Consider the following 21,044-nt stretch of genomic DNA (forward strand, 5'->3'; position numbering starts at 1 on the left):
GCCAGCCTCTTCCCTTGGTGACTCCTGGGCTTTATTTGCCTCATGTATAAAATGGGAGACACTTGTGACAGAGTCACTAGGCAAATTAATGATATAAGTAGCATACACATTTGCTGAGCAAAGTAATAGATGGTCAGGAAACATTAGCAATCATCATTATCAACATCTTTTCTGTTGTGCTGTTTGTCCTATAATTGCCAATTGGAGGTTTGTTGGTTTTAATCTAGTCTTACAGACATGATAGTAAAAACCTAACTTCAAATTTTCTAATTAGTTCACCTCCCTGTTCATTCAACTAGATGATACTAGTAGATGCATTTTGAACCTTTATTAGAATCATCTCATTATTGGAGGGTTAGCAAAATATGGGCCCAAAATATCTTTGAGGCTTCTGGGATATAAGAAAGACTTTAAAAAAAATATTAAAAGCAGCTAAAAATACTGTGTACCAGGCATTTTTCTACAAACCACACATATGTTAGTTCACAGCTATGAAGAAGGTTCTATTTTTATCCCACTTTAAGGATGAAGAACATGAGGAATAGAGAGGATAAGTGTCTTGCCTGAAATCACTTGGCTGATGTGTGGGTATCTGAAACGAGGCAGCTTGACTCCAGAATAGATTTACTTAACCACTGACTTCATTGCCATCGGTAGATTGGGATATGGTTGGAGCACTTGTGGATACAATTTATGTCTTTTATAAGCATACAGTATGGGAAGCCTGGTGTGCCGCAGTCCACAGGGTTGCCAAGAGTCAGACACAACTGAGCGACTGAACTGAACTGAGTATCCTATTTCCTTTTTGTGACAGGGGCTTGTCTGTAATTGTTCTTCTGTTTTCTTATTTTTTATTTTCTGTCTTCCCTGAGTGATTCTCAGATTCAGGAGTATAAAGACATTATAGGACTTTCTAGCATTACATTTCTTTGTGCTTAAGACAGGACCTAGCACATGCTATGTGTTATTTAATAACTGTTGAATGAATTAATGAAGTTACTTGCTACAAAGAAGCAAATTATACCAATCTACTCTACTCAAACCTTCTCTATTATACTCTAATAAAAATTGTTGAGTAATATTTATTTCACCTTGATGTCACTTTCTTTTTTTTTTGACTTGGAGGATAATTACTTTACAATGTTGTAATGGTCTCTGCCATACATCAATTCAAATAAGTCATACTCATATATATATCTCCTCCTTCTGGAGCCTCCCTCCCTTGATATCATTTTCAAACCTCTGACTGGTCACATTAAAAATTCATATATATTGTCAAGCTGAGACTTCACCTTGTTTCTTGTGATGCTCATGATCATTGTTCATACTGGGGAAAAAAGAGAATTTGCTATAGTACTTATGAAACTAACAAAGATAAAGCACATGCCTATATTTTTTCCAGTCCAAATCCCAGAGAATAAGAAATACCATGTTTATTTTCAACAGCATCTAGCCTTACATCTTGTGGTTTGGGCTCAGTGATCTGATATTTGGAGAAGGAAATGGCAAACCACTCCAGTATTCTTGCCTGGAAAAATCACATGGACAGAGGAGCCTGGTGGGCTACAGTCCATGGGATTTCAAAGATCAGAGGGAGCACTTGTCAGCAGATCTGATATTAACTAGAGATGAGCTGCTTTCCTAATAGCAATTTTAGCTGATAGCAAAATACTAGTGTGGTTCTGAATTGTGTTTCTTTTGCCAACTCTTAGCTGTCAAATATATATATAAATAACATATTATAACATTATAACATATTATAATATATATTATATATATATAATATAAATAACATATTATCCCATTTGAAAGTTAAAGATTCCTTATAAAGGGATAGTCCCTAGAGGGGAGAAAACTAAGTATAATTCCATTCTGAATATGCTGATTATTGCCATATGTAGTGAACTCCTGTCAAAAAGATTACATTCCCTTTTTTGTTCTTGAGCCTCTTCTCTCTGATCATCCAAAATTTGCAATGAGGCATGTTGAACACCATGGTTTAGGTTAATATACTCTTTCTTAAAAAAAAAAAAATCCAGAATATTTGTACCCCGGTTATTTTCTCAAGATCCCCGGCAAAAAGTTGATAGCTCTGCTTCAAAAGGTGTAATTGAAGGGTGTGTGATAAAGAAATCATTTATAAAGTTTTGGGAAGGCTAAAGGAAACCAACTGATAGTGATAAAAACCCTGGGGCTAAAAACAGGGAGAAACCCATTACCTCTCTAGTCTTCCCTGGTTAGCTGAGTAGGTAAAGAATACACCTGCAATGCAGGAGACCCAGGTTCAATCCCTGGGTTGGAAAGATCCCCTGGAGAAGGAAATGGCAACCCATTCTTGGCTGGGAAATCCCATGGACAGAGGAACCAGGTGGGCCCATGGGGTCCCAAGAGTCAGACACAACTTAGTGACTAAACCACCACATGTCTACTGGAAAAGCCAGAGAACCTGCAGGTTTAGAACTTGTGGACTAAGGTAATCAGTACAACAGGCGTCAAACGCTGCCTAACATGGAGTGACATAGGTCAATGGTTATCTTGATTTGACTCTGGTGGCCTTCTGACCACCTGCTATGGCCTCTCAAACCCAGTCTGAAGTCAGACAGCAAGAGAGCCTGGTTTATGCAATTTATAGAGGTTAGTCTCCTGGGATACAGAACAGACTGATGGATAGATCTGGAGGGCAAATAGAGAATACCCAACATAGCTTCTAAAAGAAAATGAAAGAGTATCACATAACTTGGGCTCAAGAGCATGGGCTTCATGGAGCTGGACTCTTCCTAACTCCTCATTTCTAACAAGAGTAACACCTTTCTTTCAAATATACAGAAGAGAAAAACTGAAGTCATCTTTGACTCTTCCTTCTTCATCCCCTGACTTAAAATCATAACCAGTTTCTTTCATATTTCTTCATAATCAGTTCAGTTCAGTTTAGTCACTCAGTCGTATCTGACTCTTTGTGACCCCATGAATCGCAGCACGCCAGGCCTCCCTGTCCATCACCATCTCCTGGAGTTCACTCAGATTCATGTCCATTGAGTCAGTGATGCCATCCAGCCATCTCATCCTCTGTTGTCCCCTTCTCCTCCTGCCTCCAATCCCTCCCAGCATCAGAGTCTTTTCCAATGAGTCAACTCTTCACATGAGGTGGCCAAAGTACTGGAGCTTCAGCTTTAGCATCATTCCTTCCAAAGGAATCCCAGGGCTGATCTCCTTCAGAATGGACTGGTTGGATCTCCTTGCAGTCCAAGGGACTCTCAAGAGTCTTCTCCAACACCACAGTTCAGAAGCATCAATTCTTTGGCGCTCAGCCTTCTTCACAGTCCAACTCTCACATCCATACATGACCACAGGAAAAACCATAGCCTTGACTAGATGGACCTTAGTCGGCAAAGTAATGTCCCTGCTTTTGAATATGCTATCTAGGTTGGTCATAACTTTTCTTCCAAGGAGTAAGCATCTTTTAATTTCATGGCTGCAATCACTATCTGCAGTGATTTGGGAGCCCCCAAAAATAAAGTCTGATACTGTTTCCACTGTTTCCCTATCTATTTCCCATGAAGTGATGGGACCGGATGCCATGATCTTCATTTTCTGAATGTTGAGCTTTAAGTCAACTTTTTCACTCTCCTCTTTCACTTTCATCATGAGGCTCTTTAGTTCTTCTTCACTTTCTGCCATAAGGGTGGTGTCATCTGCATATCTGAGGTTATTGACATTTCTCCCGGCAATCTTGATTCCAGTTTGTGTTTCTTCCAGTCCAGCATTTCTCATGATGTACTCTGCATATAAGTTAAATAATCAGGGTGACATAGATCTCCAATAATTCATCTCTAATGCAGATTTCTACTGCTAACACATTTATAGCTTGACTTTGCCATTTTATGTCAAATTAATTGCTTCATGGTATCCCACTCCAGTACTCTTGCCTGGAAAATCCCATGGACAGAGGAGCCTGGAAAGCTGTAGTCCATGGGGTTGCTGAGGGTTGGACATGACTGAGCGACTTCACTTTCACTTTTCACTTTCATGCATTGGAGAAGGAAATGGCAACCCACTCCAGTGTTCTTGCCTGGAGAATCCCAGGGATGGCAGAGCCTGGTGGGCTGCTGTCTATGGGGTCGGACAGAGTCAGAGACAACTGATGTGACTTAGCAGCAACTACTTAGCAGCAAAATACTAAGAGGCCGGTATTTTTAAATCTCCTGTGCTTTGCTCAAGAACCTTCTGTGGGTCTCAGCTGTCATGGACGTAAACTGCAACATCCTCTGCTAAGGCTTATATTTCCTACAGCATGTCCTCCACGTCACTAACAGTCCTTCAGCCAGTCAGTTCAGTCGCTCAGTCATGTCCTACTTTTTGCGACCCCATGAACTGTAGCACGCCAGGCCTCTCTTAAGCGTTGGCTTAAAACTCAATGTTCTAAAAACGAAGATCATAGCATCCGGTCCCATCACTTCATGGCAAATAGATGGGGAAAAAATGAAAACAGAAACAGATTTTCTTTTCTTGGGCTCCAAATCACTGCCGATGGTGACTACAGCCTAAAATTAAAAGACTCTTGCCCCTTGGATGAAAAGCTATGACCAACCTCAGTTCAGTTCAGTCGCTCAGTTGGGTCTGACTCTTTGCAACCCCAGGCATGCCAGGCCTCCCTGTCCATCGACAACTTCCGGAGTCCACCCAAACCCATGTCCATCGAGTCAGTGATGCCATCCAACCTCTTCCTCTCTCATTCCCTTCTCCTCCTGCCCTCAATCTTTCCCAGCATCAGGGTCTTTTCAAATAAGTCAGCTCTTCACATCAGGCTCTTCGCATAGCCTTGACCAATCTAGATAGGATATTAAAAAACAGAGACATTGCTGACAAAGTCCATCTAAGGTCAAATCTATGGTTTTTCCAGTAATCATGTATGGATGTGAGAGTTGGACTATAAATAAAGCTGAACACCAAAGAACGATGCTTTTGAACTGTGATGTTGGAGAAGACTCTTGCGAGTCCTTTGGACTGTAAGGAAATCCAACCAGTCCATCCTAAAGGAAATAAGTCCTAAATATTCATTGGAAGGACTGATGCTGAAGCTGAAACTCCAATACTTTGACACCTGATGCAAAGAACTGACTCATTGTAGAAGACTTTGATGCTGGGAAAGATTGAAGGCAGGAGGAGAAGGGGACAAGAGAGGATGAGATGGTTGGATAGCATCACTGACTCAATGGACATGAGTTTGGGTAAGCTCAGGGAGTTGGTGATGAACAGGGAAGTCCAGTGTGCTGCAGTCCATGGGGTTGCTAAGAGTTGGACATGACTGAGAGACTGAACTAAACTGAACTGAACTGATCCCTTGCTCATTAAATCTTAAAGCCTTAACTTCTTAAAAAAAAAAAAAAGAAAAATTATTTCCTATTATCTTTCCTAACTAATCAGATTGCTGTTATGACACTCTCTTCTTAAACTTTTATTATGTTTCTTTTTGTTTTTCAACATACTTTTGCACTTACTAGTTCTGCAGTTATATACTGTGTTAATCTTCTATTGAAAGTAGAGTTTATTTATTTCACGTATCTGACATCACCTGAGAGAGTTCTAGAAATAGTGTCTGACATCTGGTTGTATCTCAATACATTGTGTTTTAATAATATGTGCTCTGCTGTGCTGTGCTTAGTCGCTCAGTCGTATCTGACTCTTTGTGATCCTGTGATCTATAGCCTGCCAGGCTCCTCTGTCCATGAGATTCTCCAGGCAAGAATACTGGAGTGGGTAGCCATGCCTCCTCCAGGGGATCCTCCCAACCCAGGGATCAAACCCAGGTCTCCTGCATTGCAGGCAGGTTCTTTACCATCTGAGCCACCAGCACTTGAATTATATATACTTATTAGTTGTTCATTTGGTTAGCTAGTTTAGAGCAACTCTGGAAGAATTAACCAATCCCACATGAACAGTGCATATGTTTGAGTACGATTAATAATTTCTCTATTTGTCCTAAAGAACAAGTTAAGGAAAAAGTCAGAGATTTAGCTTCATGGATGTTCACGAAAACGTTATATATAACACCAAAAATTAGACTTATAAGAATAGAGGATGTGAAAGTATGTATATTTGAGTAAGTACTATTCTGTACTAGTTTTTAAAAATGATGTAGATTATTAAATTAGCATAATAAAAACATATGACCTAAGTTTTGAAGTACACGATAAATATTTTGACTGTTTTTTTAAATACTGTGTATTTAATACACATATATATTTATATACAAATACAAATGGAGAGATGTGTATTGTTTTAATATTGGTTGTCTATGCTGATGGATAAATTATAGATTTTTTTTGTGTTTGGTTATGTGCATTTTCTGACTATATACTTTACAAACTATTTAGAAGGTAACTATCACAGCTAATACCTTTCCCTTAGTTATAGATTTTAACTGCTTGGTTTCTATACAAGGTGATCAAATTAGGCATTTTAAGTAAAGGACTTTATTTTACTTATTGAATGACTTAATGAAGTAACTACAGTAAATGTTTGTCAATTACAGTATACCCTGTCCTAAACATTGCCTACTGGTAAATAAACTACAATTTTTACATCATAATTTTACATACTTTTGTTTGGAAAACTGTCAAAATATAAAACCTGTGTAATATCAAATTTGAACATGAAAATGAAAATTTCAGCCAGAAGTAGTTATTTCTCATCTACAAAAGAGACAACAAAGGACAGCATTACTCTATCTTTTAATTACCAAGCAAGGTGGATTGGGATTTCATGGAGGGGAATAATTTATGCAGAGGAGTGGCTTGAATGTAACATATAGGGCACACCTACAGTTTAAGATTCTGTATAGAACCTGAAGACATAGAATTAAATGAGTCATATATACATGCATACAAATGCATATTCAGTCAGAAATGAATGCTGTATCTATGTTGAAAGTTAGATAGTATATTCTAAAGTTGGGCTAAATCACACATTTAATTATTTCACAAAATCATTTCAGTAAGTAAAATCCACTAGTAATCGAAACAACTGATTTTAGTACTCTATATAAACCTCTCTATAATGATCCTAATTACCATGAATATTTCAAAGTCTTAAATTGATAAAAAAAATATTAGAAAGTAAAACGAAATCCATAGGCAAAGGAACATTAGATGTGATGAGAACTAAGACATTTTACTTCCTGGAGGAGGTAAACAAAGGCACTGCCTCCAATACCTCACTTTGTAAAGTACAGACAGGGAGGGAGCCTTCTAACCTCTAATTCCTTGGGTTTTAGTTAGACAGTGCTATCCATTATCACTCTAAGCTCAGATGGAGGGACCAATAAGATGGCTATAATTTTCTGTGCTAAACAAGGCAGAATGAAAGTTGTGTAAAGTATTTGAGCTAAATATTGCTTCAAGCTGGGAAAATGGACAATATAATATGGTGGACAAGAGTATAGGCTTTTGAATCCCAGTGTGCTTTATTTTGAATACTGGTTTTATTGCACTAACAGTACTCATTGACTCAACCATACTCTTTTTTAAAGCGTTAACCTTTTGCCATGTGAAGTGCTAGGCTTTGCCGGTAGCTTAAGGTACAAAACATACATTGTTGGGACTTCCCTGGTGGTCCAGTGGTTAAAACTCCACAATGCCAGTGTAGGGAGTATGGGTTTGATCCCTGGTTGGGGAGCCAAGATCCCACATACCTTGAGGATAAAAATAAATATAAGATAAAAATAAGTCAATAAATAAAAAATTTAAAAAGCATACTATATTTTCTCTTTTAGAGTTTATTGATGAAGATAGACATTAATCAAATAATTTTACAAATAACATAATTACATACAGTGGTAAATTAGTCTAAGGAACATTCAGGAAATTATGCAAGTATAGTTTATATGTAGTCAGTCTGAAAGATGGGTATAAAACAACAAAGAGAGAATGAAGTCCTAAGGTAAGTGAGAACATGGTGCCATTTATAGAAGGGCAGTTGGCTGGATTCTAGAAAGTACTAAAAGTGTAAGTGTGGGAAAATTGGTTTGGAGGGGTAGATGGAGCCAGGCCACCCAGAGTTTGGTTGTTATTTTCATTCAGCCACTGAGTCCTGTCCAGCTCTTTGTGACCTCATGGACTATAGAACCGCAAGCTTCTCTGTCCTCCACTCTCTCCCGGACTTGCTCAAATTCATGTCCATTGGGTCAATGATGCTATCTAGCCATCTCGCCTCTGCTGCCTCCTTCTCCTTTTGTCTTCAATGTTTCTAGCATCAGGGGCTTTTCCAACCCATGTCTCTTGTGTCTTCTGTATTGACTGGCAGATTCTTTACCACTGTACCAGCCTGGAAGCCCACCCAGAGCTTTATTTTAAGACAAAGGAAAGCCTTAGGACACTTTTAAGCAAGAAAGTTGCAAGTTCAAATTTATGTTTCTAAAGATCACTCTGACCATGTTAAGAAAAAATAATAATAATTAAAAGATGTTTGAGTAGTGTGAGAAATTCAGTGAAGGGGTATTTGACACATTCCAGATAAGAGATACAGTCTCTTGGACTAGGGCGTGGTGGTAGTAGAGACACCATAGAGACAATGACTCCTCTGTTTCTGGCTTTTGCAACTGATTGGAAGGTGGTGCTAAGTTGTTGTTCAGTCACTAAGTCATGCCCTATTCTTTGCAACCCCTGGGCTGCAGCATGCCAGTTTCCATTGTCCTTCACTATCTCCTAGAGTTTGCTCAAAGACATGTCCATTGAGTCCATGATGCCATTCAACTGTGTCATCCTCTGCTGCCCCTTTCTCCTTTTGCCTTCAGTCCTTCCCAGTCCTTCCAATTAATATTCAGGGTTGATTTCCTTTAGGATTGACCGGTTTAATCTCCTTGAAGTCCAAGGGACTGTCAAGAGTCTTCTCCAGCACCACAGTTCATAAGCATCAATTCTTCAGTGCTCAGCCTTCTTTATGGTCCAGCTCTCACATCCGTACATGACTACAGGAAAAACCATAGCTTTGTCTATATGGACCTTTTAGGGAATATATAAACAGGACCTGAATTAACTGCATTTGAATTTTGCTAAGTTTAGTTGGAGATGCATTTTAAATATCCAAATGGAAATGTCAAATAAGCTCTTGGATACAAAAGTCTAGAGGTCAGATAGTCCTTGATAGAAATGGTAACTTGATATTCTTTGGATTCTAGTTGGTTATTTAAGTCATAGGCATGGATGAGATAGCTTAGAGAAAGAGTGTATAAAGTCAGAGGAGAAGGAAGCACTGGGTAAATCTCTGGAAAACTCTAACATTTAAAATCCAGTTATAACCAGCAAAAGAGACTCAGTCAACAGAAAAATAAAAAGAAAACCTGGAGAAACTAAGACAGCAAGGAAAGAAAGACATCAGGAAAGAGTAGTTAATAGTGCTGAATGCTCCTGAGGAGTCAAGTTCATGGAGGATTGAAAATTTACCAAGCTGCAGTGGATCCATATGAATAAATGGATTCAGTGTAGACAGTTCATTGCTAGGCAAGGGGAAAAAAAGTGAAATGAGAACTGGAGGGGAAGATGGAGTCAAAAAAGTAGTTTTAAAAATATTTCTCAGAACTGACAGAAATGAACCACTAAAGAAAAGAAAATTTAATAGAAAAGAGAGAAGATAATGAAGAGAAGTCTATGGGAGCATTGGCTATGTTATTGAATGTTTCTGCCTTGGTTTCTGCAGCTATAAAATGGGGATATATAATACCCACCTTATAATATTTTTCTAACAAATAATATTATGCTGGTTGAAAGCTCAGTAAAAGGTTTTGGCACACAGAATACATTTACTAAATTGATGCTTAAAAGAGCACCACAGCTTTCTTATCCATTCATCTTCCAATGGACATCTAGGTTGCTTCCATGTCCTAGCTATTCATAAACAGTGCTGAAATGAACATTGGGGTACATGTGTCTCTTTCAATTCTGGTTTCCTCAGTGTGTATGCCCAGAAGTGGGATTGCTGGGTCATATGGCAGTTCTATTTCCAGTTTTTTAAGGAATCTCCACTGTGGTACATACACACAATGGAATATTACTTAGCTATTAAAAAGAATGCATTTGAATCAGTCCTAATGAGGTGGATGAAACTGGAGCATATTATATAGAGTGAAGTAAGTCAGGAAGAAAAACACTAATATAGTATAATACATGTATATGGAATTTAGAAAGATGATAACAATAACCCTATATGCGAGACAGCAAAAGAGACACAGATGTAAAGAACAGACTTTGGGACTCTGTGGGAGAAGGCAAGGGTGGGATCATTTGAGAGAATAGCACTGAAACATATGTATTATCATATGTGAAACAGATCACCAGTCCAGGTTCAATGCATGAGACAGGGCACTCAGGGCCGGTGCATTGGGACGACCCTGAGGGATGGGATGGGGGGGCGGGGGATTCAGGATGGGGGACACATGTACATCCATGGCTGATTCATGTGAATGTATGGCAAAAACCACTACGGTATTGTAATTAGCCTCCTATTAAAATAGAAAAATTAATTTACACACACAAAAATAGTACTCAGCACCTCACACAGTGTTTTATATCTATGAGGTGCTCAACAAATATTTGTTAAATGTTGAATGTATATGATACTGTTATGTGATTTTTGATTAGCTGGGAATATAAATGAGCCAGATGCATATCACTGAATACTGGGTTACAGACACACCTTGGATGTTCACTGATGATGATATTTGCCATCTGATGATGTTGATATTTAGGACATTTGTGTTCACAGGGTACAATTTTCCTGCCTGGAAATAAAGTGCTTGAACATCCCTGCAATGAAGAGAGCCCAGGGAAGTTTCTTTTTGAAGTAGTTCCAGGTAAGATATTTTTCTGCTTTGATTCAAGAATTGCTGTTCCATGTTGGTAAAGACAGGTCAGACAGACTTTATTCTTCTCAAGTCATGGCTATGAACATTCACTTGAAGAGGCAAGTGTCAAATTTGGTTGGTATTCACACAGAGACTAATGAGTCCAGGTTTGTACACTGATGCGAATGAACACACCTACACACATGCATTTACCCACATGACTACTGGATTCCCATTTGTCCATGAGACTCCAGAGTGGACCAGAAGTCATGACACAGCCTTCGTATGGGGACTACTGGGGACAAAGGTGATTCGGCAGTCCTCTTGCAGTATAAGATTTGACCAGGTGCTCCAGGCAGAATGCCTTGCCCAGCTGATTCACCGTCAGGTTCCCTCACAAAATTTCATCTTTAAGGAGCCTCGGCTATAAAATCAACACAGAACAAAAGCCATCCTTCAATGACTAACAAAGGATCAGTAACATCAGTTTTGCTCACAACCAACCACTTCCACATGTTTGGCTTAGAGCATTTGAGGACATCTCTGCCAAGTGGTCAGATCCTGGAGTTCCATGTCTTCAGTCTTCAACATCTGTTCACTTTTTTTTTTTCTTTTAGTCATTTGCATCCACCCCTCTCAGAATACCTCATCTGCACTTAAGTCTTTGAGTCACCCAGCAACACTTTCTTCAAGGTCATGACCTACTTCCTTGGTCGGTTCCTTACCACTTCTTTAACTCTTGCTGTAAGAAAAAGGGAGTTAGGAATGTGTTTTTATATCTTTGGTTCTGACTGACCCAGCTGATGTGATATTAACATGGATTTCATCACAGTTTAGGGTGAGTGTGAATTTATTTGTGTGACTAATATGTAATGCATATCAATAATGCTGGTGCAGAGGCAGTCAGTAAAACATTTTCCCCAGATTTATAAATGCTGGGAATCTAAAATACAAAAGCATATTTTCCTCCCTCAGTGAAAACAGCTGTAGCTCTGAGTTCATCTGGCTCACAGTGGAATCCATGACTAAATGTTAATTAATGCAGCTCAAGTGCAGAAAGGTTAGTCAGATGCATTGTGTTATTTGTTTCCCCCCAGGGAAAACATATTGTAAGAAACCTGAATCTTGTTTGCTCTATTAAAATCTTGTTATACTTACTTCTTAGTGGAATACCCTATATGGAACCAAATTCCAGATGTTGCAAAGTCTTTGAAGTATCAGTAGAGGAAATTTCACTATTTATTCTCAAACATTAGGCCTGTTAGCATTGAAATGAGCATGGTATTAAACTGGCAGCTTTGATTCTTCATCTCCAATAATACTAAAGGTCTACTTTCTCATGCAGTCTCCCATTTGTGTAGAGATTACACTTTCTGGTGAAGATGTTCTCATATACACTGTTCTAGAAAGAGCTGTGTCTTCAAACCCAGAAAGTCACAAAACTCCTTTCCAAGGTTGCAGTTCTAGGGTATGTGTTTCACGCGCAACACGTAAGACAGAATGGCTTTTGATGAGCAAAGCTTAAGGAGTCTAAGACTGTGTGGTGTGGAATCTGAAAGCTGTAGTTTCAAAAAAAAAATGCTTTTTCAGGGAAGTTCAGGGTGGCTGCAGTAGTTATGGAAATAAACATACTATGCCCATAGCTCATTTGAAAAGATGCTTCCTGAATAATTAATGCAATATGTAGTAGCTTCTAAATTAGGTTTAATAATTCTGAACCATCTTTGGCAGTAACAAGAGACTTGTGCCAAATGCTTCTTTAAAGAAAGAGTTGAAAAAATACTATGGCTGCATTGGGAATCCAGTGTTTGTGTCTTAGTCCTGGTCATCAGAACTTTTGGGTATGTCGCTACATTAGGATGGAATTTCCAGGCAAATGCTTCTGTACATGTATTGAAATGGAGGGATCAGTATCACATGATTTTAACCAGTTTTTGCAAAAATCCAGATTGCTTAAAAATAGCAGGGCATTTGGTTTATCTTTGTAAGTTAGAATGACAAGACACTATTTTCTAATTATTTCAATTGTGGGACAGTTTGATGTTGGGAATCTGGAAAGCTGCAAGAGTGTTTTCATTTGTCAGAAAATGCAGGAGACAGGAAGGAGTGGAGAAATGTGATCAATGTCTTATATAGAATCTTCTGCAGGACTGCCTGTCTGCAGATCCTCTTAACACATATTTATTCTACACTGGCTTTCTCTGTGGAATTCTCTCGATCACCACTTCTGAAAATTCATCCTGCAAATGATGTTTACATATCCAGCACAATTCTGTCTTTATAGACAAATGTCTTAAGCCCAACTACCCAAGTTACAGTCAATGAATAGGATTAAATTCTTTAATCATACCTGCTTGTAATGATTTTCAGTAAAAATGGCAAATATCTCCAGAAGGCTCTGCCAAATATTCTAGCACTATATACATACACACACATTTGTGTATGAATGTGTGTGTAAAATGGTGAGTACACACACACACACATATATACACATATATATCTATACATATAAAATAAAACATGCATATTTATATTATTTATATATCATTAGCACCTATAAAGTTATACCTTTATAATTTATCGATATATAATATGTAGGTCAGAGTTTTGCTTTGTTTCATTTTTGTTTTTGCATTAGTCTGAAGTGTCCTGTGGAATTAAATAATAATCATGTGCAACCTTGAGAGAAAAAACAAGATTTTTCAAGAGAATTAAGAGTTTCCGGTCTTTGTATAGTATTTAATTACATTTGTTTGGTATTGCATTACTATGCAGATTTTAGACTTCGATAAAAAACTATGTGAACAGATACTACACTTGATCTTAGCCAAAAGGCCGAGACAATTATACAGAGTGAAGTAAGCCAGAAAGAAAAACACCGATACAGTATACTAACACATATATATGGAATTTAGAAAGATGGTAATGATAACCCTATATGCGAGACAGCAAAAGAGACACAGATTTATAGAACAGACTTTTGGACTCTGTGGGAGAGGGAGAGGGTGGGATGATTTGGGAGAATGGCATTGAAACATGTATACTATCATGTAAGAAATGAATTGCCAGTCTAGGTTCGATACAGGATACAGGATGCTTGGGGCTGGTGCACTGGAATGACCCAGAGAGATGATATGGGGAGGGAAGTGGGAGGGAGGTTCAGAATTGGGAACTCATGTACACCCGTGGTGGATTCATGTCAGGTGTACGGCAAAACCAATACAATATTATAAAGTTAAAAAAAAAAAACAAAAAAAAGAAAAGCAGAAAAAAAAAATCTATGTGAAAAAAGAAACTACCATAATTTAGGATTAATTTCTTATAGACTACTATCCCATGAAATGAATTGTCTCTCTGAATTATGTCATGATTTATAGCATTTTGCTCCAATTGCTTCCTATTTATCTGCTTGCTACTCAAAAAGGAGACGTTAGCCAAATTGGCAAATTTGAAGACTTTGCTGTCAGACGTGCCAAATTGTAGGCTGGAGAGAACTTTTGTAGCCAAGTGCTAAGCTTTGGGGAAATGTGGTTGAGCAAGGAATGCTGGCAGACCGTCGTGTATAGTACTTGAAGAAAGAAAACGCAGTTGGTTTCGTTGCTTCTCCAAATGTGTTCTGTGCATGTTTCCCCTGTGATGTTCAAACAAAATAAACAGAGTAACTGATGGAATGATGATGTCTTTGCTTAGAAGAATATTCTGCCAGAGGGAGAAAAAGGAGTAGTAACTCAGAGCCAGGTAAAAAGAGACAAGGAAGTAGGTGCTTTATCTAGTTAAAGAACCACGGCTTTCTTCTCATTACTGTATCCCTAACACCTGGAAGTGTAACACAAGGTGCCAAGTACTTACTGAAGTGTATATATTTACCAGGTTTATGGGGAAAACGAAGTGTATGTATTTACCAGATTTACAGAGGAAACTCAAGCATATGAAATAGGTTTATCGTTGGCAGTAACTACTTGCCTTGGCTGCGTGGAAGGCTTACTTCCTGCTGTGTGGGATCCTTGCGCCTCCTGATGCAGCAAAGACCTCTTTGGGGCTCTAGTGCCTGAAGTGGAGGGAAGCTCCTCAGATCCTGTTTCTTAGTCCTCTGCCTTCCTCTCTGGTAATGATACCAAGAGAAAGATGGAAGACGATCGAGATCTTCCTCCAGAGAAGCTACCCCGGTGGTATCGCCTCTTAACACTGACTGCCTATTACTTGCATGCCAAGTTGCTCCAGTCATTTCTGACTCTGCAACCCTATGCGCTGTAGCCCACCAGGCTCCTCTGTCCATGAGATTCTCCAGGCAAGAATACTGGAGTGGGTTGCCATTTCCTTCTCCTGGGGATCTTCCTGACTCGGGGATGGAAACTGCTTCCCTTAGGTCTCCTGCATTGGCAGGCGGGTTCTTTACCACTAGCGTCACCTGGGAAACCCTAAAGGCCGTTGCATCCCGCTTCAAAAGCTGCCTCTCTCGTCTGATGCATTTGTAGATTATGTAATGTCCCCAGAACTGGAAAGGCACGTCATGTGGTAGGAGCCTCTGCCTTGAGCATGGTCCTGGTGGCATAGCAACAAAATGGCTTAAAGGCCAGCTGCTTTCTTTGAGTTTATTCAGTGACCCGGAAACTCATGTATCCTGATCTGCTAAGAAAGGGTAATGAAAACTGTTTCCCTCAGTACTGCCATCTTATCCCATTCCTCATGAAGCATGAGCTTCATGCCCAGCAGTTCAGCGGTTTCATGCCTCATGAGAGTCTTCAACTTGGGGAAGGGCTGGGTGACAGTTCTAGCTTCAAAACTAATGACCTGCTCACTTGTGCTTCTCTGACCTGTTCTGATGGTTGAGAGAAATTCTTTCCTTTCTCCTCAAAAAAAAAAAAAAAAATCGTGTTTGTCTTGAACACTGTTATATCCAAGTGGCACGTCCTCTTTTCTAGTCTTTCTCTGGTAACAGTCAGGGGCAGGGAGATGGCATTTGGGTTCCTTCTCTGAAATGCATTTTCTCCTACAGGGAAGTGGCCAGCCATAACTTCCACTGATTTTTGTTTTAAGTAAGATTTTAGCACTTTTCAGATTTAGATTTTAGCAATTTCAGGATAATGGAAAGATAACTTTTTGTCTGTCTATAATCTTACATTGAATTCCAAATGCACAGATGAAGAGTTATGTTGGGACATTTACTGAGGGTTCTCTCTGGAGATACTCCATCTCCAAGGAAGTAAGGAAGGCAGGGTCAGGCAGAAGAAGCAGCTGGCCTGCTGCACCATGACACTGAAGTCTCAGCTGATGCTGTGGGGAGCTCTGGAGCTTGGACACTTCTTAGAGTTGCTCTAACCTTAACCTGAGTTTCCAAGCCTTTGTTTCCTGGCATCAGCTAATAAAGTCAATCACTGCAAGGAGATGAGACAAATAAACCCAGGTGAAGCAGTTCTGCATTACAATGGAGAAAAGTTTCTATGAGGGTCTCTGTGAGCCACAACAGCCAATATAACAACCTCTAGAATCTAGACAAAGCATCACACAATCCGTTACAGTATCTATATAGCTTTACTTGTATCCAGCTTTCTGTATCCCAGACGATGTTACAGGCTTTTTAATTTTGGTTTGTTTTGTCCTTCTTTTTTTATTGCACACTTTTTAAATGTATCAGTTAACCCTCACTACATTATTGTTTAATCCTCAACTCTATTATTATATCCATTTCCAGATCAAGAAACAGGAACAGAGAAGTAGTTTGATCAAGGTCAAATAACTAACACTAGCTAGTAAATGTATGTGTGTGTGTGCTTGTGTGTGTGTGTGTGTGTGTGTGTGTGTGTGTGTGTATATATATATAATTTATTACTGACTTTATGTATATACATATATATTCTGGCTTAACATATGAGATAGAGTATTTAGAGGCTGGAGCCTAGTTTTTGAAATAATGAACTTGTGAACTCTTTTTATTAGTAGTCAGTGAAGTGGATAGACTTGTATCTCTTAGCTTAATTTGGGCACTTGAAGTAAGAATAGGTTTTTTCATTTACAGGCAACTATTTATATGTGTAAGCCTATCAGAAAAGTGTTTTTGTTGTGGTTTTTCAGTCACTAAGTCATATCCGACTCTTTGTGACCCTATGAACTGCAGCACACCAGGCTTCCCTGTCCTTCACTATCTCCATGAGTTTGCTCAAACTTAAGTCCATTGAGTCAGTGATGCTATCCAACCATCTCATCCTCTATCGCCCCCTTTTCCTCTTGCCCTCAGTCTTTCCCAGCATCAACGTCTTTTCCAATGAGTTGACTCTTTGCATCAGGTAGCCAAAGTTTTGGAGCTTCAGCTTCAGCATCAAACATTCCAGTGAATATTCAGGGTTGATGTCCTTTATGATTGACTGGCTTGATCTTCTTGCTGTCCAAGTGACTCTCAAGAGCCTTCTCCAGCACCACAGTTCGAAAGCATCCATTCTTCGTTGCTCAGCCTTCGTTATGATCCAGCTCTCATAGCCATACATGATACTAGAAAGACCATAGCTTTAGCTATACAGACCTTTGTTGGGAAAGTGATGTCTCTGCTTTTTAATACACTGTCTAGGTTGGTCATAGCTTTTCTTCCAAGGAGCATCTTGGGTAAAGATGTTGACTTAAAGTTAGAAGGCCACAATTCTACTCTCATGAAAAAGAGGGAAGGAAACCACTCGTCTGCAGTGCCCTTTCATATATATGAATAACTGTATCAAAGGAAAAATCTGAACCTGTAATTTTTTTCCTTCAGAAAATTGTTGTGCACTGGGATTCAATACCATTCCTGACAGAACTCAGACTGCTGAAATTGTTCTCACTTCTTCACTAGACCCCCCCACACCCTGGCCAACGTATCATTCACGGTCTAGCTGCTGATAAGCAGACCCTAATACTGTTCCTTTATTGGGAGTCAGCCCAGTGACCTGCTCAGTGCTGTCCAAGCAGAAACTCATTACAGGTTTTAAGGGCAATTACCAATATTGCAGATTTCCAAAGCCAATCTCAGCCCAGTGCTCCAAATCAATAATGACTAAAACTTGGAGGTTTCATCTCTTCGTCCTTCCCACAGAAAGAAAAAAAGAAGAGGTGAACACAGGAGAAAGTGGGGGTGAAAGGTGAAGAGGCAACTATGGGAACAAAGAAAAAAAGAGAAAATTGGAAGGGTAATTTGAAGTGACTTTTATCTGCCTGGGAATGAAATTAATCCTTCAACAAAGGAGAAGGTGTCATTTAATCTCACCTTTAGCCAGGAATATATTAATTATTAAATGTCCTTAGATAATTACATACTACTTATGTAAATTTTAAGGAAAAATATTTCCATTTTAACTCTTTTCCAGAAGGATTTTCAGGGGTTAACTGAAAAGTTAGAAAATATAGATGCCTAGAGAGTCCAATAAATGAATTATGAAATTCATTCATTCTTGCTAAAAACAAAACAAAACAAAAAAAAAAACAAAAACGTGTTTACCTACCACAGTTGCAAACACTTTAGGGGGCTTCAGAGAGTCCCTGAAACCCAATGTGGATTCCAGCTTTAGAGCTGTACCTTGAATTTAGGGACCTGAGATGTTATTGATCTTTATCTCTGTCTCTATATTTAGGTATTTGTCTCTATGTTCCTATTCATCATCTATTTCATCTAGACACGTATTCCATAAACATGACGTTTATTTTCCTATTATTTGTAACTATGTAGAGTACAAATGTGTGGTAGTATCAGTTTTTCACTTTTACCACCCTGATTCACTTGTGAGTTTTTCCCGCCCTGGTTCTGTGTTTGTATAGCTCTAACAGACCTATTTTATATATTTACCAAAAAAAAAAAAACTTTCTAGAAATATCATGGCTCTGGAGGCTATAAAATTTTTAATTCACCAAAACTTGAACTATTTAGGTCGTCAGTGCAGCTCTGCTGTATAGCTGTGCTATGGTCATCTGAGAAATAGATAATTCTGAGAGATATCCATGGGTGTCTCTGAGAAAGAAAAAAGTGTAGCCGTTTTTTTGAGTTTTTGAGATAATTATGTGACATCAGTGAGGAAAGGTTTTCATCCATATCTGTTTTGCAGCTCCTTCTAAAGGTGATCAAATAATGCTATTGGATAAATTAATTGGCCATCATTCTAAATGTAAACCAGTATTTTGCATCTGCTTTATATGAAAATGTGGAGATATTTTAATAGTATTTTAGTATAGAAATTGGTTATTTTCTTGATTACTGGTTAAATATGCTGCTAAGGCATTTAATTTACAATACTCCCTTTATTTTTTCCCTTTTGTGTTAGTACTGTAAGTTGAAATCCATGTAATTAAATTTGTTACCCAAAGGCAAATATGACAATCTCTTTTTTTGTCTGCCTAAGTCTGTAGGCAGCCCTGAAGCTTGTATTTTTTTTTCCCTTTGCTTGGTTAATGTGTGCAAATCATTTTAAGAATGTGAGTAGGAACTGTTTATGGTATGAAAACATATTTCTATATACACAAGTAGTTCTGAACATGACTTAAATAAATGCATTGAAAATCAGCATGCTTTAACTACTGTCTATTCTTCTATTAAAAAAATGTATTTGAGATGGTTGCTTCTAAAATTCCCTTCCTACTTAGAATGCTTTAAAATATACATTTAAAAGAGGTCATTAAAATAACACAAGGGGCATTTTTAAATGTTTGTAATTCCTTGAAATTCCAGCTACTCCCCTGTCAACCAAAAGACATTTGGAGCACTTTATAAACCGATCTTAAGATCCACTTATGAGAAGTGTCCATATGAGGAAGATTGTCTGACGGTGTTTGTAGACGTGTTGACCTACTCACATTTAATTCTATCATTCATTTTATATCCTACTTCAAGGGTCAAAAAACGTTTCCAGAAAGAACAAGAAAACAAGTATTTTAGACTTTGCTGGCCATAAAGTTTCTGTTACAGCCATTCAACTCTGCCACTGTAGCATAAACAAATGGTATGGCTGTGTTCCAACAAAACTTTATTGGGTTTCCCTGGTGGTCCAGTGGTTAAGCATTTGCCTTGCAATGCAAAGGACACCTGTTCAGTCCCTGGTCCAGGAAGATTCCCCCATGCTGTGAGGCAACTGAGCCCACTTACCTAAAGCATGTGCTCCACAAACCCCTTGATGAGGAGGCCTGGCCAGGCAACTAGAGAGTAGCCCCCTGCTCACCAAAACTAGAGAAAGTCTTTGCACAGCAATGAAGATCTAATGCAGTAAAAAAAAAAAAAAAAACACTTTAGTAATGAATACCAAAATTTGGATTTTATATAATTTTCAAATATCAAATGTTATCTTCTTTGGATTTTTGTTCTCTAATCGGTTAAAAATGTAGACAGTGAGCCAGATTTGGCCCATGGGCCATAACTAGCCAACTCTTGTGCTAGATTAAAAACAGCAAACCTATGAAAAGGAGCAGGAAGATACTGTTATAAATCACTAATCCCCACTGGTGCCACCAGAGCCAAAATTAGAACTCTGAGACAGCCTGCCTCCCCAGGCCATGGCATTAGCCACTGCTTCGACATTATGAACCGGGAGCTTTTTGCCAATATGTGTATTTAGAAGCTCCATCTTGGAATAATGTCTTTTTTCTCCTCCCACCAATCATGATGAATCTAAAACGTTTTAGTGACCAAACTGACATTCTCACTTTAAATTCTGTCTTAGGTCCTTCAGAACTCTACGATCTGATCAGAGCTGAAATCTGTGATGTGCTTTTGAAGCAATGAATACCATTAATAGGAGATTGGGGAGAAGGCAATGGCACCCCACTCCAGTACTCTTGCCTGGAAAATCCCATGGATGGAGGAACCTGGTAGGCTGCAGTCCATGGGGTTGCTAAGAGTCGGACACGACTGAGTGACTTCCCTTTCACTTTTCACTTTCATGCATTGGAGAAGGAAATGGCAACCCACTCCAGTGTTCTTGCCTGGAGAGTCCCAGGGATGGGGGAGCCTGATGGGCTGCCGTCTATGGGGTCACACAGAGTCGGACAGGGCGGAAATAACTTAGCAGCGGCAGCATGAAAAACATTCCCCATACTTTGTTCAGTCCACACATGTTTGGGATGATATTCATTAGTATTCTGAGATGGAAGCATCCCTTGAAAGATGAAATAAACTTGATGTTTTTCCTAAACTCTCCTCTTCCCAATGTACATTAGCATATTAAAGCTCTCAGTGTGTGTGATGTGCTTAGTCGCTCAG

The 21,044-nt window shown here is 38.9% G+C and overlaps 1 protein-coding gene across 1 annotated transcript in view; it reads left to right on the forward strand.

Moving 5' to 3' along the window:
- The window catches only part of ARHGAP24 (Rho GTPase activating protein 24), a 568,165-nt gene that overhangs the window by 252,533 nt on the left and 294,588 nt on the right, over nt 1–21,044 (forward strand). The window contains exon 3 of the mRNA XM_005681855.3: nt 10,759–10,846. Coding sequence (XP_005681912.1) covers nt 10,759–10,846 — 88 coding nt within the window. The remainder of the gene's footprint in view (nt 1–10,758; nt 10,847–21,044) is intronic.

This window comes from Capra hircus, chromosome 6 (assembly GCF_001704415.2).
Source record: "Capra hircus breed San Clemente chromosome 6, ASM170441v1, whole genome shotgun sequence".
Taxonomy (NCBI): domain Eukaryota; kingdom Metazoa; phylum Chordata; class Mammalia; order Artiodactyla; family Bovidae; genus Capra; species Capra hircus.